At 48.2% G+C, this 26,617-nt stretch overlaps 1 protein-coding gene across 1 annotated transcript in view; it reads right to left on the bottom strand.

The window, feature by feature from the left end:
• LOC144767989 (guanylate-binding protein 3-like) overlaps positions 1-26,617 on the bottom strand; it is a 187,288-nt gene that overhangs the window by 41,119 nt on the left and 119,552 nt on the right. The window contains exon 9 of the mRNA XM_078651371.1: positions 19,766-19,868. Within this exon, the coding sequence (XP_078507497.1) occupies positions 19,766-19,868 (103 nt within the window). The remainder of the gene's footprint in view (positions 1-19,765; positions 19,869-26,617) is intronic.

Genomic DNA, 26,617 nt, shown 5'->3' with positions numbered 1-26,617 from the left:
GGTGTCGAAGCAGCGGTCGGCGTGGATGAGGAGGATGGCTTCTTTTTTGGTGTCGGTGTAGGATCGACGCCGGGAAGAGGCTGACTCGAGCCCGAGCCGCCTGAAGGCTTAGTAGGCTTCTTTGCCGAGCCCAAGGGCAGAGCGTGTGAAGCAGCTTCTCGGTGTGCACCCGGGCCCGAAGGTGAGGATGTGACCAAAGCCTTTTTAGGGGGTGTCGAGGAAGGGTCGGGGTTGACGTTCTTACTTACGACCCGTTGAGCTGGAGTGATATCCTCGACGTCTGAGTCTTCGGCATCGGAGGAGCTGGCGCTTATTTGGGCGTGCTCCTGTTCTGGCAGGTTGACGCCCTCTTGGAAGATGTCATCCGGCATCGATGCTGAAGAGCGAGCCATTGTTCTTCGAGCTCGTCGGTCCCGAATCGTCTTCTTGGAGCGGAAGGAGGCACAAGCGGAACAATCTTTGGTCTCATGCTCCGGTGAAAGGCAAAAGTTGCACACCTCATGTAGATCTGTGTGGGGAAAGTTAGATCTACATTGAGGACACCTCTTGAATGGCGTCCTTTCCATGAGCCAGAAAGTAAGGCCTAGGTAAGCCCGAAGGCCTTCGTCGACGACCGGAATCGAAGACTTCGAAGTAGTGAAGAGTCGCGTCAATGGGGACCGCGATCTGAACAATACCATCGAACTGGGTGAGGATTGCGCGCCGAAGGAAAATCGGTTCCAAACTGGAACACTGGAGACACATCCGAGTCCGATGGCAGAAAAAAACAATCTGAGGATGAAGCCGATGTCCATGCGCAGTATGGTCCAGAAGAGGAGTCACCTATCTTGTGACTTCCAAAGAACTTTCCAGGACAAAAACAAACTGCAAACATCCGGACCCAACACAAGGTGGCGATCTATGCACAGTGTGTAATCTGCAGCTCATATGCCTCGAACATATATTTACATTTCCTCATTCAGGAGAGAGCGGAGTGCTTTATAGAAATAGCCCTGAAATAAAAAGTTGTATTTGCTCATTGAATCCCAGTTATGGGGTAAGGGTTAATTTATGCAACTTAAGGCTAATTTGAACTTGATTAAAGAGGCAACTACTTAAACTGCCTCATTTAAGATGTATTTAAATCCGGATGTAGGGGCCATGCACGAATAAACAGTTTCTTTCTATCGCGCTCATTAAGAAATAACTCCTCAGGCAGCCAAGCTCAGTGCATTTATTTGTATAGCGTGTGTGGCAACAGTGGAACTCGGATGCAACGTTCAGGCTTTGAGCTCTTCGACCTTTCAAAAGAAGGTTTGACACATTTGGGGTTCTTTTCGGGTGCACTTTCGAGATACCGGCCGGCTACTTGGAGAAGTGTCCAATAGCAATTGGTTTCATCATGAGAAAGATACCTTTCTTGGAACGGTATTACTTCTTTCCTCCCCTTTAACATTGAAGCAAACTATTTCGGCTTTAACTTGTTGGTATAGAGGAGACGCAGAATGCTCAGGGGAAGCACCAGCACACTGTGGGAAGCACTTACTGCCTCACAGGGCTCAGCATCTCAGAGGAGACACAGAATACTCGGGGAAAGCACCAGTGCACTGTGGGAACCACTTACTGCCCCACAGGGCTCAGCATCCCAGAGGAGACGCAGAATGCTCAGGGGAAGCACCAGCACACTGTGGGAAGCACTTACTGCCTCACAGGGCTCAGCATCTCAGAGGAGACACAGAATACTCGGGGAAAGCACCAGTGCATTGTGTGAAGCACTTACCACCCCACAGGGAGCAGTAAACACCATATGCAAGAATTTATCTCACAAAGAGAAACAATATGGAATGCATGCATCATCCTGTATGGAGCCATGGACACCCTTGGCAGGCCCCTTTCACCCAAGTAACAACACCCTGTGGACATGATGACGTGATGTGCAGAGTAGTGGGCATGGCACACACAGTAGTCAAGCGGGCATTGCAGCCGAAGTAGAGTGGAAGACGCCAGTGCAGGGCAGGGCAGCCGCCCAGATATCTTCAGAGTCAACACCAGCCCCCAAGGGAACGGGGGAGCGAGATCAAGCCGCCCAGACGAGTGAGGGGACGAGCTTGTCCCTGCTGGTCCCGACTGAGTTTCCTGCATGTGCCCCTGCATTTGGACTGCTTTGCCTCTGCGCCCCAACTCCACTGGAGTGGCCGGAGGCCGGAGCAGCCAGAGCCCACAGCTGGTTGCTCACTCCAGTCTGGGCAGGTGAGCCGGAGTAACTTGTACCCAATAAAGGGAGCAGCTGTCTGGGGCTAGGCTCACCTACCACAACCAGGCCTGAAGGGCCAGCAGCAGGTGACTGCTGCTGGTAGCAAGCCGTAGAGGCGTGGGGTGAGTGGAGGAGACACAGAGCAGTGGTGAAAGGTAGGAACTCTCCTCTCACACTTCACAACTCTTACACGACAGCGGCACACTCTCCTGCGTTTACACTTTTTCACCACGTACATTCCTTCAAAACAACCATGTGCACACTTATGGTGGCATTCACACACACTCACATACTATAACAACCTCACGTGCATACACCTGCACTGCACACTGTCAGGGGGTCCCTGCCTGCCACGAGTCGGGTGCCGACATTAACCCGTATTCCTTTCTGCCCCGAGCACAGGACGGATACGGTCCCTTTAAGGCAGCCTGGGCCTTCCCGGAGGAGGGGACTCCACCACTGACGTAATAATTTTCCCTCCAATCGGGAGCAACGAAGGCGCTGATAGCGCGACATCCGTAAGAGAACGCCGGGACCGGGACAGGAGAGGAGGAGACGTCCAGTGAGCCTTGTGAAGACTTCGGTGTCCAGCGGAGAGAGAACACGGAAGCTGTACCACCCCAGGAACCGAGGACGGAGAACTTGGAAGCCGCCCCGCCACAGGAGGAGAGAAAGCCGGGAGGCCAACGAGACCACGCTCCGCCCCACCACACTTCAGGAGGAGAAGTGTGGCTCCACAAGGTACGGGCCAGATTAAGGGGACTGGTCTTTTCACAGGGAGGGAACAGGTAGGGGTGGTTGAGGGTGGTCACGGGACATGCGTGTGTCTGTGAGTCATTTCCCCCCCCCCCCGGTTGAATACACACGAACGCCTGTAATTGCAGTTTACATTCACTATGTGGTAGTGGACCCTGTCACCTTCTGTTGAATGAGACGTGGACCCCTGCTGCAAGAGGATCTACACCGGCCAGACCCGGAGGCCATAAACATCCAGAACTGAGGACCTTTTGTGTGTTATCTCGGAACCCTGAGAACCTTGTGGTTTCGATTGGACTTTTTGACACCTATAATAAAAAGCTCCTCTATATCAACCCTTCTGAGTGAAGCCCCTTCTCTTCTACGGGTTGCCCCCCCCCCCCCTCAGTGCATCCCTCACACACACATACATGTTCACACACATCTATGGACCGAAGACAATCATAATCTAAAAAGTTCACATTTACTCCTGAAGGTTGATAGAGGTGGAGTGGTGAGGGATCCAGAATGGGTGGGGAGGAGGGGTATCTGTACACGTGGGGGTAAAGTTAACCCTGTTACTTCTGAATGGGTGTACTGCTTTATTAGCACTAAAAGTCATATTCCTCGGACCTCAGACTTGAGTTGTGGCGCAATCCAAGGTTTCTCCTTGTTTTATTTTATCGAGGCTGTGCAAGTGCATGGGGGTGGGCAGGGGGGGGCGTTCTTTTATGTTTTATTGTATTGTACTCATTTATTACCCCAGAAGGAACAGATTGATGCTACTTGGAAATTTAATGACTGCATAATGATAATTCTATGACGTATAATTTGGAAATACAATAAATGGTTTGGAAACTTCCAATAAATAAAAAAAAGTTCACATTTACACAGGTTTAGAAATGAGCACATGCACTTTCACTCACGAATGTGGCAACACAGAGGAGCCATAAACACACCCAAGCACTCACAATCACCCTGTTCTATTTACCTAGAATCACATTTTTCACACACACGGACCATGGCATGGAGCTGCTCCCTCGGCTAGGAGGAGGTCTGTGCAGGAAGGAGGGAGAAGGAGCGACCTAAGAGCGGCACCGAGACCCTCCTCACAGCGTGCGGCACCATCCGCAGGACTCCTCCTCACAGCCCCGTCACAGCTCAAGCGTTTGCGCCGTGCCTGCCAAGTGTGCCTCAGACCAGCTAGGCAGCCACAGGAGGCAGGCGCCGCGAGCGCCTATCCGCCCGTGCAGGGTCACCTGCAGCCCCGGCAGGGCAAGCGTACACTGAGGGTAGTACATCTACCGGGAAGGTCTCTTTTGTGGGCAGTCAGAGAAAGCACCAACCTGGTGGTGTATGTTACAATGGGGGGCAGCACGGTATGTCATAGACAGCCAGTATATGGTTGTGTGTCCTATTCTGCTGCGGCGCTGCTGCTGTCCATATCTGTGCAAGAAGAACTCTCCATTCCCTTTATCCGCTGTAGCTCTCCATGGTGCAGGGGCGGCTCTAGGCTCATGGCGGGCCTGGGCAGGGAGTGTAGGTAGGGGGCCCCGGACGAGGGGGTCCGGGCAGGGCGAAGCCCCCCAGAAACTAGGAGGAACGCAGGTGCGGAGGACAGTGAAGAGGGGCCTCCGGTCAGGGTGTTTGGAAGTGGAACAGAGCCGGAGGCCACCAAATCCCAGCATGTGGCCACTACTCAAATATGTATCCATCCTCAGAGGATTATTATATTAAGGATATATATTGGCGTGGAGGCCCCTAGATTTGATGGCCCTGTGCAGGTGCACAGCTTGCACATGCCTAAGGCCGCCCCTGCATGGTGTCTATACCTGAGTGTACCTGGGCAATGACCCTCTGCCTGCAGCAGCCTCAGGACTATGTGCTGGGAGACTGCACCGAAAGGGGCACGTGCTGAGCGCCGGAAAACACGCACCACAAAGGGACACCAGCCTAGGCAAGAAAGGCATTCTGCTGCCGCAGAAGGGCAAGAGTCCAATCCATACGCTACCCACCCCTACCCATGTCTTCTGGTGCTCATACCTGAGTATCGGGACCCTTTGAGCCTTGCAGCCCTTCATACGCCCATGCCTCGACAGGGGGCCCCTTTCAGCTACACCTACTACTGCCTTTCTGAGGTATGCACCTGGGCAAGCAGGGTATTTTTTTCTTAGTGAACTGATAAAGAATTATTGTGTGAACCAGCATTCGCTGTAGTGGTGCGCCCATTTAGGAGAGGAGAAAACGATCTGCTTTCATCGGGGTCACCTCATAAAGCCTGATGATGGTAGCTAGTATGTCAATTAATGATAGCTGGTACCGCAGTATGAGCCCACTTATGTCCGTTCCTGTGCAAGGACCCCGTTCTCCCTTCCCCTGCTTCCTACTGCTTCCCTGATGCCTATGCGCAGGCACGATGCCTGCGTTCTTAAAGATCACTTTCTCACGCCTGCATTTGTTCACACAACGCACTCACATTCCCACTCAATAGCTGTCTTACACACGACTGCACTTCAGTGTGAGCACACTTCACTTCAATCGCACTTCCATTCACCCACACACTCCCATTTGCTCACGCTTCCACTCACAGGCTGTAGCAGTCACAAAATATTTTTACGCACGGGAGGAGAACGCAAACATAGGCATTATCTGATTGCAAAAATGAAGACAACACTCACCTGGCGGCGGGCGGCACTGGCAGACATTAGGCAGCAGGAACACTGGGACAGGCAGGTCCAGGGGTGGCTAGAAATAATTACATTATGGGGTGGCGAGAGAGGGCCTCTCATCGTCATGGTCCTGCGCGAGCCCCTTTGCGCATGTGTCACCTCCAACAGCCGCGCCCGCCCCACCCCCCACTAAAGTGAGTGGATTGAATATTATGAGCAGGCTACGCAGAAGGGGCGGTGAAGACATCTGCGCGCCGCGCACACGCGCGACCCACCCCCCTAAAATGACACTGCTGCTCTCCAATGTGTTATTTATCCAGCAGAGATACATTAAATTGTACTTTTTTCCACGCGGACTCGGAGCGAGGAGAGAGTGAGACACAGGCACGCAGCAGAGTACAGTAGTGAGTAAGTGACTACTACTGTACTAGGTGTACACAAAATTGGCCCCACCCAGCAACAAAACCGGCCCCAGGCCAAACACTGGCCCCCACCCCTGACATCCTACTGGGGGATTGCCCGGTGCCCGGCATTGCCAGTCTGGCCACTTGCACTTTCCCCGGCTGGTTTACTCTCACTCAGACTTGCGGGCTATGAGACCATCTCTTGACCCCTCGACACGGAGACCTACAGCTCTGTCACTCGCATGTGGTCTGCTTAATGTGCGGTCGCTCTGCAAGCACCACACGGAGATCGCCTTTTTAGTCGAGTCATCTGGGCTGGATGTGTTGTTTCTGACGGAGACATGGACTCGGGAGGACTGCCTAGTTGAACTAGGCTTGGCCTGTCCCCCGGGTTTTAAAATTATTCACACTCCGCACCCATTGAACCGTGGCGGCGGAATTGGTATCATTTTCCGCGAACAGCTGGATGTTTCCCAGCTTAAAATCTGCGAAATCTCGGGCTTTGAGCTCATGGGTTTTTCTTTCAGCAACCTAGAGAGAACACTGATATCCGGCGTGCTATGTTATAGGCCGCCGGGCTCGGCCTCTTCTCTGCCGGAGTTCCTCGATCTAGTATATGACCTCTCAAACACTCATTCCAACCTGCTAGTCCTGGGAGATTTCAATCTATGGCAGGGGGGTCCTTTAGACGGAGCGTTTACTTCACTCTGCCAAGCCCTGGCCGACATCCATCTGCAACAACTGGTTGGCTCCGCGACTCACAGGGGCGGTCATATGCTGGACCTCATTTTTGCGGGCGCCCACTTGGCTGTGATTACTGACATCTTAGTCCAATGTTGGACTGACCACGCGCTTGTGGTCTTCTCCCTATGCTTAGGGGATTATCCCCCCGAGGCTGCAGGGGTAGGACTCTCGCAAGTGGGTCGACCTTGGTCTCGACTGCTTAGTCTAGCTCCTCTGCCCCCTTTAATATCTGCCAACTTTTGCCTGAGGAACTCAGTGGAAGATAGCTACTCCTCCTTCTGCCGGTCCATCACCGAGTCGCTCGATGATATTGTGCCCCTTAGAAAAGCAAGAGCGAGGGTGAATCGGGCTTTTCCTTGGTACACGGTGGAGTTACAACACCTGAAACTGAGCTGTAAACGGGCAGAGAGAGCATGGAGAAGGGAGTACTCCCCCTCGGCCAAAGTCTTGTTTAGACTTGCATTGAGAGGCTATAAGGATCAGATCAAGCGGGCTAAGGCGACTTTTATACAGACGTCCCTGCTACAGGCGCCTAATAAATCTCAAGCCCTGTTTAAAATTGTCAAGGACTTGTCTCACCCGGTTTGTGCGGCTAATTCCGTGCGGGCCTCACAGGCTCTGTGCGACTCGTTGGCTTTGGCCTTCGAGGAGAAGACCGCTAAGATCTTGGCGGGCTTAACACATCCTGCATCTGCGGAGACTTGCCCGGGAATGGCCGCCGACCGGTCTAGTTGTCCTTGCATCAGTGTTGTTGACAGGGGGCTGGGAGCTCCGGGCAGCTCACCCTGTCGACCCCAGCCGGTTGGTGTGGGAGCTCCGGAGGAGCAGCCCAGTCGACCCCAGTCGCGCCCTGGTGTCTCTGATCTGGGAGCTCCGGGCAGCTCACCCAGTCGACCCCAGCCGGTTGGTGTGGGAGCTCCGGGGGAGCAGCCCAGTCGACCCCAGACGCGCACTGGTGTTTTTGATCTGGGAGCTCCGGGCAGCTCACCCAGTCGACCCCAGCCGGTTGGTGTGGGAGCTCCGGGGGAGCAGCCCAGTCGACCCCAGACGCGCACTGGTGTCTCTGATCTGGGAGCTCCGGGCAGCTCACCTAGTCGACCCCAGACGGCTACCATTGCCCTCGGGTCGGGTGCCTCGACCACTTCACCCAGGCAATCACGGCTGAATTCTTTCCCCCTTCCTTCCTTTGAAGAATTCTGTAAGATTGCTTACTCGGTGTTTTCGGGGTCTCCGCTTGATCCGCTGCCCCCCAAGTTTTGGAAGGCCTTTCATGCAGAACTGTTTCCGCCTCTGTTTTCGATCTGTCTCCAATCCTTGGAATCGGCGTCGGTCCCAGAAAGCTGGAAGCTAGCAGTGGTGTCGCCTCTGCTAAAAAAGCCAACTTTGGATCCGGCTTGTCTTTCCAACTACAGGCCGATCTCCTTGCTTCCCTTTCCGATCAAGATCCTGGAAAAGTGGGTAACTCGCTCTCTCTCCGGCTTCCTGGAAAACATCGGGTGGTTCGACGAGGCCCAGTTTGGCTTCCGACCTGGACATGGGACGGAGACCGCACTGGTGACCGTGTTGGACAATCTGCGTTCGCGTGTCGACAGTGGTCGGGCAGCCTTTCTGGTGCTGCTCGACATGTCGGCCGCGTTCGACACGGTCTGCCATCGGACCCTGGTCCGGAGGCTGGAGGAGTGCGGGGTTAATGAGGGGGCTAGAGACTGGCTGATTTCGTATCTCGAGGGCAGGCAACAGTTGGTCTCACTTCCGCCTTTCAGCTCGGAGCCAACGAAAATAGGACAGGGGGTTCCACAGGGCTCGGCCATCAGCCCGATATTGTTCAACCTGTACCTCTGCCCTTTAGTCCAGCTAATAAAATCTTTTGGGGTCTCTGCATTTAATTATGCCGACGACACTCAGCTGGTTTTTTCCTTGGAAGGGAATAATGCGGTCTCGCTGAGCACCTTCCATCGCTGTATGGCAGCCACAGCGGACTGGCTACGAGCTAACTCCTTGCAATTCAACAGCTCGAAGACGGAGGTGCTCCACTGTTCTACTGACCGTATCCCGCGGGCTCTACCCGCGAATTTTTGGCCGAGCACCTTTTCCGAACCAGTGCTGGCATCGGAGTCAGCACGCAATTTAGAGGTTATGTTTGGTCCTAATCTACAACTGGACCTACATGTCAACAAAACCACGGGAACATGTATGATGCTGCTACGCATGTTACGTAGAGTTTTGCCTCTTCTCCCTGCTCAGGCCAGGCCGGAAGTAGTCCGTGGGACTATATTAAGTCGGCTCGACTACTGCAATGGACTTCTCCTGGGGGCCCCAAAAAACTTGATTGGGAAGCTTCAGAGGGTGCAGAATATGGCCGCTAAATTGGCCCTTTCCCGACCCAGGTCTAGCTCCTCCACTCTTGCGCTACGAGATCTGCATTGGCTCCCGGTAGATCTACGGGTCCAGTTTAAAGCGGCATGCTTGGTGTTTAGAGCTGTACACCTTCTGGGCCCTATCCCGCTGCAAAATATGTTTGCATGGTATTCGGCCCCACGGCTTTTGCGGTCGTCATCGGCTCACCTTCTGGTGGTGCCTAGGTTTCAAAGAGTGAGGATGGGCGGCCGCTCTTTTAGCGTGGCTGCAGCTAAATTATGGAACTCCCTCCCACTCCCTCTTAGGAGTTACAAGGACTATCTTCCGTTCAGAAAGGCCTTAAAGACGCACCTTTTCCCTAAGTAATGGTTGCGCGACTGCTCTAGTCTAGTGCGTGGTTCTCTGATCAAAGCGCCAGGATGCCCTCTGGGTGACAGGCTTGCGCTCTATAAGTATATTAAATAAATAAATATTAAATAATAAATAAGTAAAGTAAACAGTGGGGCTCCCAGCGGACGCCCGCCACCTGCGCAGGGTTCACCACAGCCGGCGCCACCGGAAACAAGCAGGTCTTTGCCCAGTTCACCCTCAGCCCTGAGTACTGTCCGAACACATGGAGCAAGTGCTGCGTGCCCTCCAAAGCCAGATCCATGTTTGCGAGAAAGATCAACGAGTCAACCGCATAGAGGGAGATAAACTGCATGTCCCCGCGGAGGTATAAACCTGGATAATGACTCCCCAACCGATCATGGGAGGCCAGAGGCTCAATGGCCAAGGCAAACAATAAAGGAGAGAGCGTCCATCCCTGTCGTGTGCCCCGCCACACCTAGCAGGCTGAGGAGATCGTCACACCCATCCACACACACGCCGTCGCCGAATTATAGAGGAGCTCCGTCCACCCCACAAAGGAGTCCCCAAGACCGAACATGTTTAGGCCACAGCAGGGGTCTCACTATGCTCCTCTCCCAAAATCCACAGAAGGCGACGCACATTAGTTGCGGTATTGCGCTTTGGGATAAAGCCCGCCTGGTCAGAATGGACCAGTTGCGTCATATAGGGAAGAAGCCGGGTCGCAAGAATCCTACTCAAAATCTTATAATCAGTTGTTAACATTGATAATGGGCAGTAGGCTGACTTAGACAATGAGTCCTTACCCGGTTTCAGCAGCGGAATAATGATAGCCTTGCGAGTGGAAACTGTCAATCTCTCTAAATCCCAGGCTTCCCGATAAACCGCCAGCAATTTGGGAGCCAGGAATCCATATATGTTGAGTAAAATTTAATTGGTAGACCATCTGCTCCTGGAGTTTTCTTACGCGCCACATGTTTTATTCCACTATGTATTTACCCCACAGTGATCTCCTGCCCCAACGTGTCTTCCTGGTCGCCCTCAAGGCGGGGCAGTCGTATCTCGGTCAAGCCCACCTTATCCCACTCCGCGTGTGCCTGTACCAAATACTCTTTGTGGTCAAAGCAGCGCGACCTCTCTACTTGCGTCGCCACTCCCTCTCTCGCAGCTAAGACTTCGGCCTGTGCTCCCGGATCCTCAGGGTGGGCACTCTGTGCCCGACGCAGCTGCAGTTCCTCCCTCTCTATATCCTGCAAAAACGTCCTCCTCACTCCTGCTGTTTTAGCAATACATAAGCCCTGCACCATCACCTTAAAGGCATCCCACTCCAGGGCCAGGGTTGAAGCCGTCCCCTCATTCTCAAGGAAATAATGCTATATACCCTCCTGCACCTCTGTGCGAAACACCGGGTCTTCCAAAGTCTCTGGGCCTAATCGCCAGGTAGGGACTGCAGGCCGTCCCCGAGACCACCTCAACGCCAAGAGTAGCAGATTATGATCCGATATTGTCTTCGCCAGGTACTCACTATGGTGGGACAATGCATGAACGTTCGGGGAACACAACACTGCATCTAGCCGCACATGCAAGTCATGTAGGGCAGAAAACTAAGAATAGTCCTGCTCCCCTATATGTTGCGCTTGCCATGTATCTATCAGCCCCCACTCAGCCTGCCAATCCCTCTGGAGTTTTGAGACCTTATGTATGGGTGCCTGAGGTAGCGGTGTTGTATAGCGTTTTAGGACCTTAGTGTAATTTTCCCAATTCATGCCCTTATATAGGTATAAATCACCATATCCTTACTACTTCCACTAGTTCCAAAAATCTACAACGATTTCTTGGAAAACTCGCCTTCAGCAGTCAGGGACTTCCCCCTGCCTGAATATTGATTTATCCAAGAACTCATGGAGTTTTCAAAGAATTGAGACTCTTTGATGATGTTATTATGTCCAACCTTACGTCAAACTCGGCACCTTCAAGGTATGAATATACCCACACTTGCCTTAGCAAACACACGGTGGTTTGGAGCAGTTCGACTATCTACTTGCCCGACGCAATTCGCTACAGCAAGTGCCGAAGTAAGTCGACCCTCCAGCAGACGTACTGAGAGAGACCCTGTCTTTTCTCTCGCCGAGAAATCCAGCTCGAGTGTTTCCAACCTACCCTTGGGGGGTGTTGGGAAATTGAGTCCTGAGACAGAGAGATACCAGACCTCCTTCATTCTAAACCAAGTTACGGAGCTGATTAGACCCTACGAGAAATCTTGATAGATTCTTGGCAAACAGAATACTAAACCTATGTTACACCTCACTTACTTCTTCCCTTGTACTAGACCTAGGTTAGGTTCACCGGGTAGGCGTATTATAGAAGCACCAGTTAAGTACTTTTAGTATTTATGTATTTATGTATGTATTTTATGGCTTAAAAACCATACCATGCTTTTACAGTATTATTTTATAATACTCTTCGTACTGTATGCATTGTACTTTGCAACCAGAATTACAATTGTAGCAGTTCATTTCTTCTGCATGAGAAAGAAGACTGTTCAATAAATACTTTTATTGAAAACGCCGTCTCTCTATTTCTCTACACCTCTCGTGAAACGAAGCATGCACGATTGACTGAATGAAATATCTATCTATTGTTTCCGCGACTCTAGAGATACATTTCTTATTCTAGGGAAACAAAGTTGTCATGTTTATGCGGTTGTCAGAAATTAATCCCTTCTTGTTTATTCGAGAAAGTTTCTAGTGACCTCTGAGCTAGCTGGCACTCACAATTAAGTCTAATATGTTCGATAGAGACCTAGTCAACCACAGTCCTACGTCTAATCTATAGGATGTATTATTCCAATGCGCAGAGCCTATTGGGAAAATAGAAACTATACTACAGTGGTGGATATGACCTATCCATCTCAGTATCTGTGACAGAGTTAAAATCACCCCCTCAGATCACTGAACCTGATAACCGAGCAAAATAAGCCATCTGTTCCACATTAGGGGTATACACACTGCATAGTGTCACGTCCCTCCCATCCAACCTCCCCATAACAGCCACAAACCTCCCTTCAGGATCCACGATCTGCTGAGTCAGCTAGAAGGGAACCACCGCCCTCACCCAAACCAGTGCACCCCTAGCAAAAGCAGAATACGTTGTATAAAAAAGCTGGCCCCTCCACCGGCGCTGCAATGCCTGTCCTTCAACTCGGTCCATATGGGTTTTTTGGAGGAAAGCTATCTGCACCCCTCTACGCACTAAATGGGCATGAACCCTGTGGCGTCTCAACATCGTATGCATCCCCCGTACATTCCACGTAATGCATTTGAACTCAGGTGATGTCCCCATTGTGCAGATTATCTCTGTTCCATAACTGCACTCCCTGCATTGGCACACCGGTGTCTCTAACTACCCCAAAAACAACCCCCAAATTTTCCCCACCTCCCCTCCCCAGAACAGGCTCTAAACAGCATGTACCCATCTACACTAACCACTAACAGTCCCTCTGGTAGCAACCAGGGATTCCCTCTAGGAGCAAAACTAAGGGGAGAGCTCTAGCGCCAAGAAAATCTGGCCAGCAGCCTCACTGTGTCCAAACGCCATACCCCACTATAACAAAAAGATTCCCCTCTCCCTCGGAAGGGCACCCAGATGGGTGGCCAACTGCACAGTCCAAATGTCCTCTCGCCCAAGTCCGCCGAACCACCAAGTCTCTCCCAATCACCCCCCTCCAAAGGCTACAGTACCAGGACCAATCAACCCCTCTTACTAATCACTTGAGACACTGCATAAGTTCAGGAATCAATGATGTTGTCCGCTGTCCCTGGAGTGATATGCAGCAGAGTGACACTCCCCGCGTCTGTTCCTTCAGAAACTGCCCCTGCCGACCACGTGAGCTCTCTGTCACGGCCTGCAGGGCACCGCCTGTGTCGTGGAAGGCTTCTGCATCTCAGGACGCTGTCTTCTGGTACGCCTTGTACGGCGCGGCCGCGGAGCCTCCGTTGTCTGCCCTCCAGTGCCTCCTGCTCCATCCGTTCTTGCCCAGTAGGTTTCCAACCAGCACCATGCCTCATCAGGGTTGTTATGGAAGAATGTTTTGCCATCCAGTGTCGCTTGCAATCACGCCGGGAACATCAGGGAGTATTGAATACCTTTGTTTCGCAGGGCCTTCTTGACCGCCAGAAATGAGGCTCGATGGAGTTGTACATCAAAAGAATAATCCGGGAACAGGGACACGTTATTATTGTCCACCTTATATGGGCCTGCGGTGCGTGCTTTATGAAGCAGGAGGTCCCTGTCCTTATAATGGAGCAGACGGGCCACCGAACGCCTGGGCGGTCTCCCAGGTGGCAACGAACAGTCAGGCACACTGCGCGATCTCTCCAGGGTGGAGAATGGCGTCAGGCCCTCCGGAGCAACCTCAGTGCACAGCCACTGTTCCAGGTAGTCTATCATGCTGTCCCCTTCCACTCCTTCTGGAAGGCCCACCACCCTTATGTTGTTCCGTCTATTACACCCTTCATCATCCTCGGCCCTCCTCTCCAGCACTTGGAGCCTGAGAGTTACGTCTCTCATCTGACCATCCATTATGAGACGGTTCAAAGACCTCCAAGGTCGTCTCAGCTTGCTTCACCTGGTCAGTCAGCTTCACATGATCTGCCCATAGGAGTCCCAATCCCAGCTACACCTGAGCAATGTCTTGTTGGAGTGCCTCTTTTGTGTCCGTGATAGCTCAGAGGATCTGGTCCACCTGTTGTTGCATCAGCCTCTCTGGGGGCGGGTCAACAATGTCCTGCTTCAGCTACTCCACCGCCTCATCTTCCGGTTCCAAGGGAGCCCCCCCTGCCAGTCTTGTGGCTTCCCCATGGGTGTCAGACTACCCGGCCCCCAGTCCTGGTCTCACCTTACAACACCTCCTGTAGTCCGGTGACGTGGGTTCCCCATCAGATGGGGATATGGGTTCTCCTAGCCAACAGCCCCAGCAGTTCACAATGCTCCTGGAGGTTCATCGCCCGTCTCTGCTTCCTGTGGGCATCCCAACCGGGCAGTCCACTCTCAGGTGAAACCTCCAGCCGCCAGGCAAGGGTGCATCAGGCCCAATAGAACTATAGTGGTCTTACCATTAACCCCTCGTGCCTGACATAGCCCAGCGTGGTTCCCCAGCCCAAGGCCCTCAAAGCCAGCCTCCATGGGAGAAGGACCCAACAAGCATCCACCGAGCAAGCGCTCCAATCCGAGTTCCAAGGCCGCTTCAAGCCACAGGGGGGGACCACTCCGGCCAACCAGTGTCGCCGCTCCCTCAATCACCACGGAACGCCCGGTAAGCCACATCTCCAGTTCTAGGGCACTCAAAGTACCACGGTCTGCTCCTGTGCCGCCTGCCGGGCAGCCGCGCCACAGCCAGTCCCCACCGCTGGCTCCGGAGGCCTGTCCCTAGCTCCCAATCAGGTCCGCTGCACCAGGCCACTCATGCTGGAGCGTCCAGCAAGTCCACACTCCTGTCCATTGGGCAAACTGTGGGCAGCCCCATGTCGTCCCGCATCCGTGATGTCAGGGTCCCCCAGCACCGCACCGCGGCCTTCGTCGTCTACCCCAGTCCGCGAGGCAGAGCGGGCCCAACAGCAGGCAGGCCCGGATCGCTACTCGCGGCCAAGCAATCAGGTAGCGGCTTATTCAGCCCACCTCGGTCGAGCGTAGGGGCCTATATCACCCCCGGTGCCGGTTCAACTGCCGCTCATGGACCACAGGCGCTGGGCCCCCACCCGTCTTCTTCTAATAGTCACTGGGTAGTGTGCGTTCTTCCCCGCCTCTCCTCCACCGGCAACTCTCTTCGCTACTGCGACCGGGCACTCCCGGGACCCCCAGGAGCCGCGACGCTAGCAACCACCACGCTTTCCTCACAGTGCAAGGGGGAACAGGACCCTGCCGCAGGCGCCCGGCACCCACTGCTCTCAAGGGGGGAAGCACTCACTCCTCTAGGGCACCGTTATCTGCCTGTTCCTGCAATTTTCTGCATATGTAGGTTGGGTCTCCCACTTCCTAGCGTCCTAACTCGGTGTCAAACAGCAACGAAGCACTCAATCTCCTACAGTGCAGGCTCCCGCATCCGGAGGAACCCTCCCAGGGTCACAGGAGAGCCAGTCGGTTCTCCATACAGGATAAACGGTGAGGTCGGCGCGGAGTCCTCAGCTCATGCGACCGTCCTCTTCGGTGTACAAGCCACGCCCCCCTGAGTGCCCCCTTTTGTGAGGTTAGCAGTACCAGAAGTGGAAGGGGAAGTATGACAGGACGCCCAGGGAATTCAGGAAACAAGGGAGGTACAGGAGCTCGTCCCAGGTTTGAGGCAGTTGAAGAAGGACCAAAATACTCTAATACTTTTGATAGACAAAATCAATACCAAATGTCTGATTATTCTGCTGATGCACTTGCAGATTCTGATTACGCACAGGGATACCTAGGAAGGGGTAAGGGACCGGTTGATGTGCCAGTAGATCAAATGGGTCCTGATGTTGACGAAAATGTCTTGGGATCTACTGATCGGTTTCTGGTTGACACAGGGGCTACCCGTAGTGCTCGGTCTAAAAGATTGATTCCTAGGGCTCCCCTCTCCGGAACAATGATAGGATCGATAGGGTTCGATGGAACACCTACACATAGCCCACTTTCCCAGCCACTTGAATTTGGACTTGACAAATTCACTATAGCATGTCCATTGTTGCTTTCCCCTAACACGCCGGACAACATTGTGGGAATCGTATGCTTAAATATTTTTGTGCTACAATATATTGTTCTCCGGAAGGTGTGCGTATTATTTTAAATTACAATTATCCAGTGGTTCAGATATCCCGTCTTATCTATGAGGATGCCCCTCTGGCGTCCTTGCCTTGCACTTTGTGACCTAGATCAGATACTGATGAGGGTCAAATGGTTATTCCACCTGTGCATATCCAAGTAAAGGAATGTGTTTCATTGCCATGACTGCCCCAATACAAAATGACCCGCGGTGTAAAAAAGGAACACTGTTATTGTTATAATTTCTTGCATAACATAAACACAAAGTCTCTAGAAAGAAATTGCAATTTTGTAGACAGCAAGTCACCTATTTAGGTCACCTCCTGTCTAAGGAGAGACGTGCAACCCACCAGACCGCATTCAGACCATTTTAGATACTCCTGTGCCCCGTACTCAGAAGGATATCCATGCACTGAGTGGCCTTACTTCTATTTGTAGGCAGTGGATCCCCAGTTTTTCGCACATTATTAAACAAGTTGTAGAATATGTCATGAAGGGGTTAGGGATTAAGCAGACGTTTCATGCTGCTTTTCACCCACAATCAGCAGACCTGCTGGAGAGCTATAACTGCACACTGAAACTGAAATTGGCAAAAATACAGGCCTCCACGTCTTTGAAATGGCCCAACGCATTGCCTTTAGCATTGCTCTCCATCAGATCAATACCACATACACGATCTGGCCTTATTGCGCATGAAATTGTCTTTGGAAAGCCCATGAATATTTTGGGGGTCCCTAAGCCTCGTCCTATACATGATATTCCTCACACGTTGATGAGTGATTATTTGTTTCAATTGACTGACAGCTTGTCTTCTATTCATCAACAGGTGCGAGAAGCTCTTCCAGACATGTCGCAAAGCAATGGACACGATTGTGTGCCCTGAACACTGCAAGAAAGTTCTGTTCGCCTTAGTGGAACCTACTGCATTGACAGATCATCGCAACATTTTGGTTGTGAGAGAGGACGTGCTGGGTCATCTGAAGGGCCTGAAGAAGACCACACGATCCCTGGTGAATCTAGATATCTACTTCGATCCAGGAAGAAGGACACTTCATCGCAGAAAGAGTCTGTTGAGCCACTGTCCTCGTTGTTAAAGACTGACTACAAAGGGGGGTAGCCTTTTGTGACTACTCTTCTCAACATTAGTGAAGAAACCAAAGCCTCCCCAAGACCTTAGGGCACCATCTGTTTTGTTGATTGTCAACAAGATGAACATACCTGAGGATAAGAAATCGAATGCTTCAAAAATCTGTAGTCTGTTCATCACTGGACTAACTTAGACTGCTGTCATCATTGCTGTGATAATGTGGGTTGTGGAGGAAGTAACTCCAGCTCACAACTTACTAACTGCTACTACTACTGTCCCCACCAAACATTATTATTTTTCACTCTTCCCTATCATGAAAAGAAGCACTGAATGTCATACTTTAATAACACTTTCATACAAATGTTGCATCATCCTCACAATGCTACAAACACTTCCAACTGCTGGGTATGTGGAATGATGCCAGCTCATCAGAAGAAGGGAGGAATGCCCTTCATTCCCTTGCCATTCTCGCATAATGGCTTCTGTAGAGCCTGGTTCGCACTGTTGCGGGCCTCTGAAGTCAGTAATATTACTCTAGCTGATGTAGGAGGACTTAATGCAAAACTTAATAAAGTTTGTTGCCCTGATGAGGAAGGGGACCCACAAGCCAAAGGAACTGTATGGGAAATGGAGGAGTATCGCAAAGAAGATTCCTCCACAAGCTATATTTTCCCCAACACTCGAACGGCCAAGGGTAACGTGCCTCCTGTTATTGCTGTTACTAGAGCCAAAGCAAATCTCTGTGTGAGCAGTTTTGGCAGTATCCCAGTGGGAAAAAGTGACTCATTTGCAGAAGTAAAGGCTACTATCATCTACCAATTGGATGGTCTAGAATATGTTATGTATCCATCTTGCTTCCTCCTGTTTTATTAGCACCTGCATCTTATCATAAAGATAAAAAATTGTTTAATGGCATCTCCTTGAACAGATTCAAAAGAACTGTAAACAATGATGAAGTGGATCAAACTGACACTGCATTACAGCAATATGTTGACTTTAGCCACTGAGATACATCAATATTCAGGAACATGGATTTGGGCTGATTGATTCTGGGACATATTTTCTGTATGGGATCTGAAAATATTATCGGCGTTATTCATAATCATTGCAATGCTCTTCTCTTGTTTATTCATCCAATGTGGGTCAGTGCTCTGTTTCCTCTGTATTTCCATTTGTACTACTTGATTACCATCTAAAACAAATGTCTAAAATGTAAATGTTATCAGCAATGGAACGAGAAATTAGTGATATCATGTTAATTGATATCCATAATGTTTATCGTACCCCTTTAAAAGCATAAGAAAATGTCTTAGCTTATGCTAAAAGGGTCGTCTGTGGAAACATGTAATATTTTACTTAGTATAAGCTACAGCCATTTTTTGCTGTGGTGTCCTTTCAGTTTCCTTCGTAATTCTTCCGTCTTCTGATGCTCGTCTTTTCACTCCGGTTGTGTCATCTATATTAGTTGACCTCTCCTGACCTGGCTAAAGCAATGTACATGCTGGGGGTGGGGGGGATTGAAGCTGTCCGAGCACCTGGTCTCAGATGTTAACTGTTGACCATTTACTGCTGTTGTACACACTTTTGCTCCCCCTCCCAATTTGCTGACTAAATGATCATTCATCTGTCCTTGTTTGCCAATAGCTATTCCTGTGTTTAAACTCGTTGTTTTTCTGTCTTTATGCTTACACTGCAACAAAACCTGTATAAAAGGGCACTGGTTTGTGAAACCAGTGTACCTCTTCCTGCAACACTTGAGAGTGTTGTGTGGATGTGGTCCCACTCATGAGTGACTAATAAACTTGTTATTTACTCCAACTCCAGTGCCAATCTCTCTTTGTTTGTCTTTGGACCCGTGGACAAGGGAGTGACCCTGCACCAGTGAGCTCACTCTTGGGTACATTTCCACAGTGGAAGAAACAGATGACACCATTGAGACATATTTCAATGAGATGGCAGAAGCAGTAGAGAAGATAGCGGGGCAGGCTGCTGAATGAGCCTACCCTACTGAGGACTAAAACTTTAACCACAATGGATTGGGGCAATGTACTGATGGGATGAGGAGGATTTTGAAAATGTTGCATTATGTTGCAGGGTCAGAAATGGTGGTCAAGTTAATGAAAATTGGGACCCTCATTTTCCTGAAGATATGAAGGTTTACCGAGATATGAAACATGACACAAGTGGTCCATTAATACTTCCTTTCTGTTCTATTAGTGAACCTAGAATGATCTGGAAAGGTGGAATCATTCCAGAAATGATGGATTTCCACCTACTTGGACGATAATTCAGTTTGGAATACGCAGAGCTGAGACATATGGACCTCATGTAAACAGCAGGCATGAGCATGTCATTTCCGGAAGCTCTGCCTGCCATTTTGTCCACTTCTGTGACCTCTCACCTGCTAGTGCCCTGCCACTCTCCGTCAGGGCATTGTCAGCTTGTAGGATCGATGAAGCCGTGGACTCCTGGCCGTTCAAGAAGCTCCTGAGCTCATCATCTGCCTACAAAAAAATCAATGATAGGGAAAATCAAATCAGTGTAAAACTGCAGCAAGTTATCAGACAGCGATGCGGTGGAAGACGCCAAGGGATCCCAGAGCTCAGCTGCACATCTACAACATACGGAACACCAATGCTACTCGGATGTATGACATTACAACGCATGCTTTTACATCACATGCCTTTACAACGCGGTTTTTACAACGCAAACCTTTACAACGCATAGCGCTTTGGGGTGCTGGATAGTGAATAGTTTAATGTACTATTCCAACTCCAGTCCCCGTGGACACTAGGGAAGGTGTTGGATAGTAAATTAAACTTATTCCCTATCCTAGAGCGCCCCCCAGCGCAATGCGTTGTAATGGTTTGCGTTGTAAAAGTTGCGTCGTACAGGCACTGCGTGGTAAAAGTTGCATTGTAAAGGATGTTTCCCATGTTACTCACATACATTAATCTCTGCTTCGCTGAGGGAGAGTTGTAGAGGATTGTCAAATGCTAATATATTATTTTACTGGCACAATACTGCAGGGTTATTTTTCTCTTCACAGACTGTTATGGAGAGTGTTTCTTTGTAAATAATAATGCATGTCTGGGTTCTCATTTCATTCAAGTTTATTTGCATAGTTACAACAACCATTGGAGTGAGATATAGGAAGCAATTTAAAATCAAGAATCTACATCAGTTAGCAAAATTCCCTCAGACAGCTGTAGCAGCGAAATAAACTAAAACTAGATAGCCACATAAAACGTGTTTAAAAACGGAAGGAAAATCAGTAAAAGTTAGTTCGCTGAGTAACAGCGTCTAGTGTCAGCAATTCATTGCACAGTGAGTTGAAATTCAAATATGCAAGGTTTGTGGAAGCTAACCCCCAGATTCATCATGCTCCTCTTTTGCGAGTCCTTAATAGCGATTATTAAGGAATCGCTATTAAAGACTCGCAAAACGGGGTACATGTAGAAATCGCAAAATTTATAGCAATTTCTACATCTTCCTTATTTGCGATTCGCTAATTGCTAATCGCAAATAAGGAATGACTCCCCATTCATTCCTATGGGCCAAAGGCCCATAGGAATGAATGGGGAGTCAATCCTTATTTTCGATTACCAATTAGCGAATCGCAAATAAGGATGCGATTACAAGGGTGCCAGGGTGTCCAAAGGACACCCTGTAGCACCCCTGAAATGGTGATTTACACTGGTTTTGCGCACAAACATGTCCAAAGGACATGTGTGTGTGTAACATCCAACTTAGAAAAATGCACTAAAATGCATTTTTCTAAGTTTTCGCTATTTACCACGAAGTCAGACTTTGCGGTAAATAGCGGCCAAAAATTGCGAATTCGCAATTCTAAAATGTTTTATGAATTGCATTTAAGGAATCTCAAATAGAGATTCCTTAAATGCAATTCTTCACAATTTAGCGATTTCGGAATTTGCGAATTTTCTATTTGAGATGATTAATCCCAAATGCAAAAAAAGCGCTTGCAAAGGGCCAGAGTCGCAGAAGAGTACTAAAGTGCCAAGGTAGAGCCTCGTTACACACGATCATAGCGCAATGTAAATATATAAAGGAGGGACAGTACACAGCAATAAATATTTGCTCTGGTAACTAGTTAAAGTTTAAATGGCCATCTCACTCTGGATTAGTACGCGCACCAATACCCACAAATGATTATGAGGTATTATGGAGAATAGTGTGCTAGTTGCTACAACTATTGTCAAAATGCTATAACTATGTGCTATTACTGCTGCTATTTAACTTGCTGCTACCATTTTTGTAATCACTGTGGGTTGTTTTAAATGTGTTAGAAACTGAGAATCTTTAGATTGAAAACTTTATTAAGAGTCAGACAATTGGTTAAGGTGGTGTACTTCCACCTGTTAGACCGGGTCATCAACGGATACCATTTTTGTAAGCGTTCTAGTTTGATGATTCAGGAGAAAACACTCACTACTTAAAGTCAATGCAAGTAGGACGTGGAGTGGATGCATACAGCCTGTGTGCCGCCGGCCCACCAAAGGCAAGCCAGTCTGCGCCTGTCCGCACACAAGTCGTGCACTGTGCGAGCCGTGCTGCCAGTTTGGGGCAAACCCACAGAAACCAGGGGGCATATTACCAAGGGCCATTATTGCCGCTTTAGCAGGACTTTTTCCCGCAAAAGCGGCGATAATTTTATCGCCCTATTACCAAGCTGTCGCTAACACCAGTTAGCGACAGCTTGTAGGCGATAGCGGGCATTTTGGGGCCCGCTTTGCATGTCAGCGATAATTATCGCTAATGACATGCAAAGTGGGCGTGCCAAGATGTTAGCGACTGGAAACAGTTGCTAACATCTCTATCTCCTATTACCAACTTTTGGAAATAACCGCGCTAAGCGCGATTATCTCCAAACGCCTGCCCAGAGCTGTTCATAGCCATGTTATCCAATGGTAGGTGGATTAACATGGCTAAGAGCATTTGCTCGGTAATGCATGAATATCGCTGACTTTACAGCGATATTCATGTATTTCGGCCGATTTTTATTGCTTAGGAGATAAACCTTGATAATAGCAAGGCTCCTAAGCGATAAAAATCGGCGGAGCTCGGCGATATTAATATTGCCGCTAAACAAACATAGCGATAATTATCGCTAGTTGTTGGTAATATGCCCCACGTCCTCTACACTACACTAGAGAAAAGCTGCTCTGGTGAGCCAGTTCCTAACACTATTACTATAAACTCATCAGGTGACACCAATATTTTGATTTCTGAAAGTAAGGAGGATGGTGTTACTAGTCTCAAGGGTGGATTACTTAATGTCAGATCACTGGTACAAAACTATGCTGAAATACATCTGCTATTGCAATCGAATGATATGGATGCTGTGTTCCTGAAGGAAACCTGGACCTCCCTTGACTTGGATGTTGAACTGGGATTCACCTTCCTGCCAGGCTATATGGTGTTTCATAAACATGGGAGAATGGGCTGAATTTTTAAAAAGAAATGGGACCTTGCTCCACTTAACATAGGCAAAATAGTAGGCCCCAAACTTTTGTACATTTCTCTCAAAGACAGCAATGGACAACTATTCACAGACATTTTATGTTATCGTCTTTTAGGCCCATCCATCCCTTACTTACAATCACTGTTTGATATCTTCAGCAATATGATCTTGGCTCATTCTAGATGTATGATTCTTGGTGATTTCAACCTAAGGTCTGTGGGAGAACAGGGACAGGCCCTGAAAGACCTCCTCGGTTCATGTGAGAATTTAGGATTGCAACAATCAGTGACAGACCTCAGGCCACCGAGATAGACATACTTTAAAACTTCTTTTCTCCACCCAGAGTCTCGCCTCCATAGGGAACATTCTTCCTCTGTGTTGGAAAGATCACTTTTTGGTGAATTTCTCCTTACAAAACAAAGAAACGGTCTTGCAAAAAAATACTTTGATGCCAGACGCTGTGGCAGAGCATGGACCAAACATCTTAAATTATCCAAGGAGAAACCTTTGTTTAATACTTCTTTCTCTATTGATGCAAACAAGGCAATGGAAAAAAGAATTTGGAAACAATATTAGAGCCAGTCTAGATCAGGTTGTCCCTATTACAGAACTCACAGAGACCCTCAGCTCCTTGGTACAGTGCAGAGAGGAAATGATGGTAGCTCTATGTGGGAAAGGATAAATTAGCTCTAAAAGATGCCATACCAAAATATAAGACAGAGCTCGCCAGAGTTAAAGCGGAGTACTACTCCAGCTCTATTTTTGCCACAGCCGACAGTGCTAAAAATGTATTCAAAATAATGCAAGAACTGTCCAAACCGGAGTGTCTTAAAAGGAAAATGCTACTTTTTTTTTGCAGAGTTTTATATAGCGCGAACTTAACCCGAATCCGAATCTGTGGTACTGAAAATTCTGGACTCGTGTAATAAACTTTGTCGTAGCATAACGATTTTTATATCAAAAGACCGAGAATGGCTAGTACACTATGTACAAGCATTTTCGTCATATTCCAGTAACAAATTCACCTCGAAATCGTCATTTTTGTTCTGAACCCTTGGCTTCCATTTTGTGTACAGCAGCCATTTTGTGAGTTGCCCTTTACATAGGCTATAATACAGCTAAATTCGATTCCAAAGGCCACGTACACCTTGATTGACTTTTCCCTGACCTTGGCATGTTGGAACCATTGCCCCAGGCCGAACCTTTTTGGTCAGTTCCTCTCCCAGTGTCCGAGCAAGATAGCATCAAGGCCCAACATGCCATAAACCTTTTCATCGCACACACACCCTGCCTTATCTTACTTCTATCTGTTCCTGCCTCCACGAACTATTTATGACATGGGCTGTGATCTTACTGTTTTGGGTTTATCCCGCCTTGTCAGCTAGAGAATGTATTCATTATGTGGACATTGTTTATGGCCTGGACTTATCTTGAAAGTGGGTTTTGCATCTGTGTGCACGTCCTGGGAGTACTTCAAAGAGAAAATGTGTGCCTAGGGCATAATACATGGTATAAAGGATCTGTGCTCAGACCATTCAGGAGGCTGCCTCATTCAGTTGCTTTAGGTGTGACTGGGCGACGTAGCCTCACAATTAATTGTAATAAAGAAGTCTTTTTCATATTTTCAGAGTCTGTGCCAAGTTCTTATTATATTAGTAAGTATTCCCTAAGAGCAAAACATTCCCAAGTTCTACAGTTGGCGCCCTAACGGTGGGCCTCATCAAGAAGTGACTATCTGGAGGAGTAATCTTGTCAGGAGGACAGAAGAAATCTACGGGGGCAGGCAAGACAGAAATCTACTATGCACAGAGGTTCTGGGGGATTCTTTGTCTCTGCTCTGCGGCCCAGTATATGTTTGATTTTTCTAACTTAAACTCTCCAAAAGATATCACTCCTGACTGAGGAACCTTTTTGGCGTAAGTGTTTTTTTAAAAAAAGAGACTGTTAGTGCAGTTAGAACTTGGCAGTTAGAATTTGGACAACTATTTGTTTGGTATAGCTTTGATAGGTTTGTATAGGTTTGTATATGCGAATTGCAATTTGTGTAGCTAGGTAATGAAGAGATTTTTTCTCCATCTGCTTTAGTTGAGGTATAAGTGGGTCGCTCCCAGTCCTTTGTTCTTTGGTTCTATGGTTCTTTGCTTAGTTTGTTTGGTCCTTAGTTTATTTGAAGATTGCAATTTTCAATAACCGAGGGTCTTGTATATTTACGAGTGTATCGATAGAGATAGCCCCCTTGAAGTTGGAAGCTAGATTAGTGAGCTATAAAATGCCTGATCTAAGTGAATTTGGAGCTTTGTGTTGGCCAACTTTGTATACGTTTGGATTAGCCGGCTAATTATCTAAATAGGTTTAGATTTAAAAACATATTTCTTCCTTGGTGACTTTGTATCCCCAGGGAATTAAAATATGACATAATACAAAACAAGGATCATTTGTTGTACGCAGTTTTATATGCAGAACGATTTTTTGGTGTTCTGCCAGCCAAAGTTAGGGAATTAAGTGTATTGTGGCTTCGTACGCTGTGTTTTTGCAGTCTTTTGGAACACTATTGCGACGTGTTTCTTGTAAATATGATTTAGCTAGTATTTACAAATGGCTTTATTTTCGTCCTGAGTGTCGATTTGTGGGTTCAATGTGTGTTTCAATGTGTGTTTCAATGTCTATGTGGTTTTCTCATTAGTGTAACTTCGGTATGTGAATAGCGTTCGCGCAATTTATGAAAACAATAGCTACAGCACTGTATTGCATGTCCTGTTTAAATCCTTTCTCTTTATGTTTGCAATGAGCTGAATGTGTTTGTTGGTTTTCTTGATGTTTTCAGTCTGTTAAGTAAAATGCTGGTTGGTTAATATTGAGTAGAAACTTGAGTAAAAAATACAGAAATGAAACATGTAATGTGCTAAGATGGGTATGTGTTGCTCTTTAGTTTGTAGAATAAGCAATTGTGCACATATACAAAACTGCCGTTACACGCTTAAAGGATAAAATTAGGAAAAACATTCAATGGATATAAATAGGGTCCCAAAAGGAAAAAACGAAATTGTCTATTTTTGTAAAAATAAAGAAATTTACAGCATTTTTCCTTAGATGCACTGTATTAGATGGTCACAGGCATACATCTCAGCTGCAGTATATTTGATAGGAATGTTCGTTCAGCCAGCACTTTTCCAGTTAAACACGGGTGGAATTTTGCATAACCGTCCTTTTAAATAAATGTGGCGCAGAAATGTGACGCAGGAATGTGAAGCGCTTTAAGTTAGGCATATGCGCTTAGGTTTGTGAGTTAATGCATCTAAATGATAGACAAGGGATGCAGTGGGCTCTTATATGTAGAACAATCACAAAAAGAAATAATTGGTTTTATTTGATGAAAACATTTATTACTTATGAAAAATAATTATTAAAAAAATAAGTGCTACAAAAATCGTTTTTTAATATTTATAAAGCTTAACACTCATATTATGACCTCCTAGCATTAAAATTTGATTTAAGTTACGTTGCATCACTAAAATGACAAGCGTTCGTGTACATAATTTCCCCTTGGCATAGGCGCAAGCAAGCTCATTTTTATAAAGTATAAGTTATTATTTTCAAATGCCTGACTCATGGGTTATGTAATAGACATTCTAGTAATGCATATTATGCAAGAAAATTGTAGGATATTCATTTTTAATGCCCAAAATATGAAAGTCGATTTTGATTAAAAGCACTGTTTAAAATGCATTTTGCTTTCATTTAGAGTATTTCTCTTAAAGTGTCTCAGGT

The sequence above is a fragment of the Lissotriton helveticus genome, chromosome 7 (assembly GCF_964261635.1).
Source record: "Lissotriton helveticus chromosome 7, aLisHel1.1, whole genome shotgun sequence".
Taxonomy (NCBI): domain Eukaryota; kingdom Metazoa; phylum Chordata; class Amphibia; order Caudata; family Salamandridae; genus Lissotriton; species Lissotriton helveticus.
The sequence above is the reverse complement of the archived record's forward strand: the minus strand, read 5'-3'. Positions and strand labels throughout refer to the sequence as shown.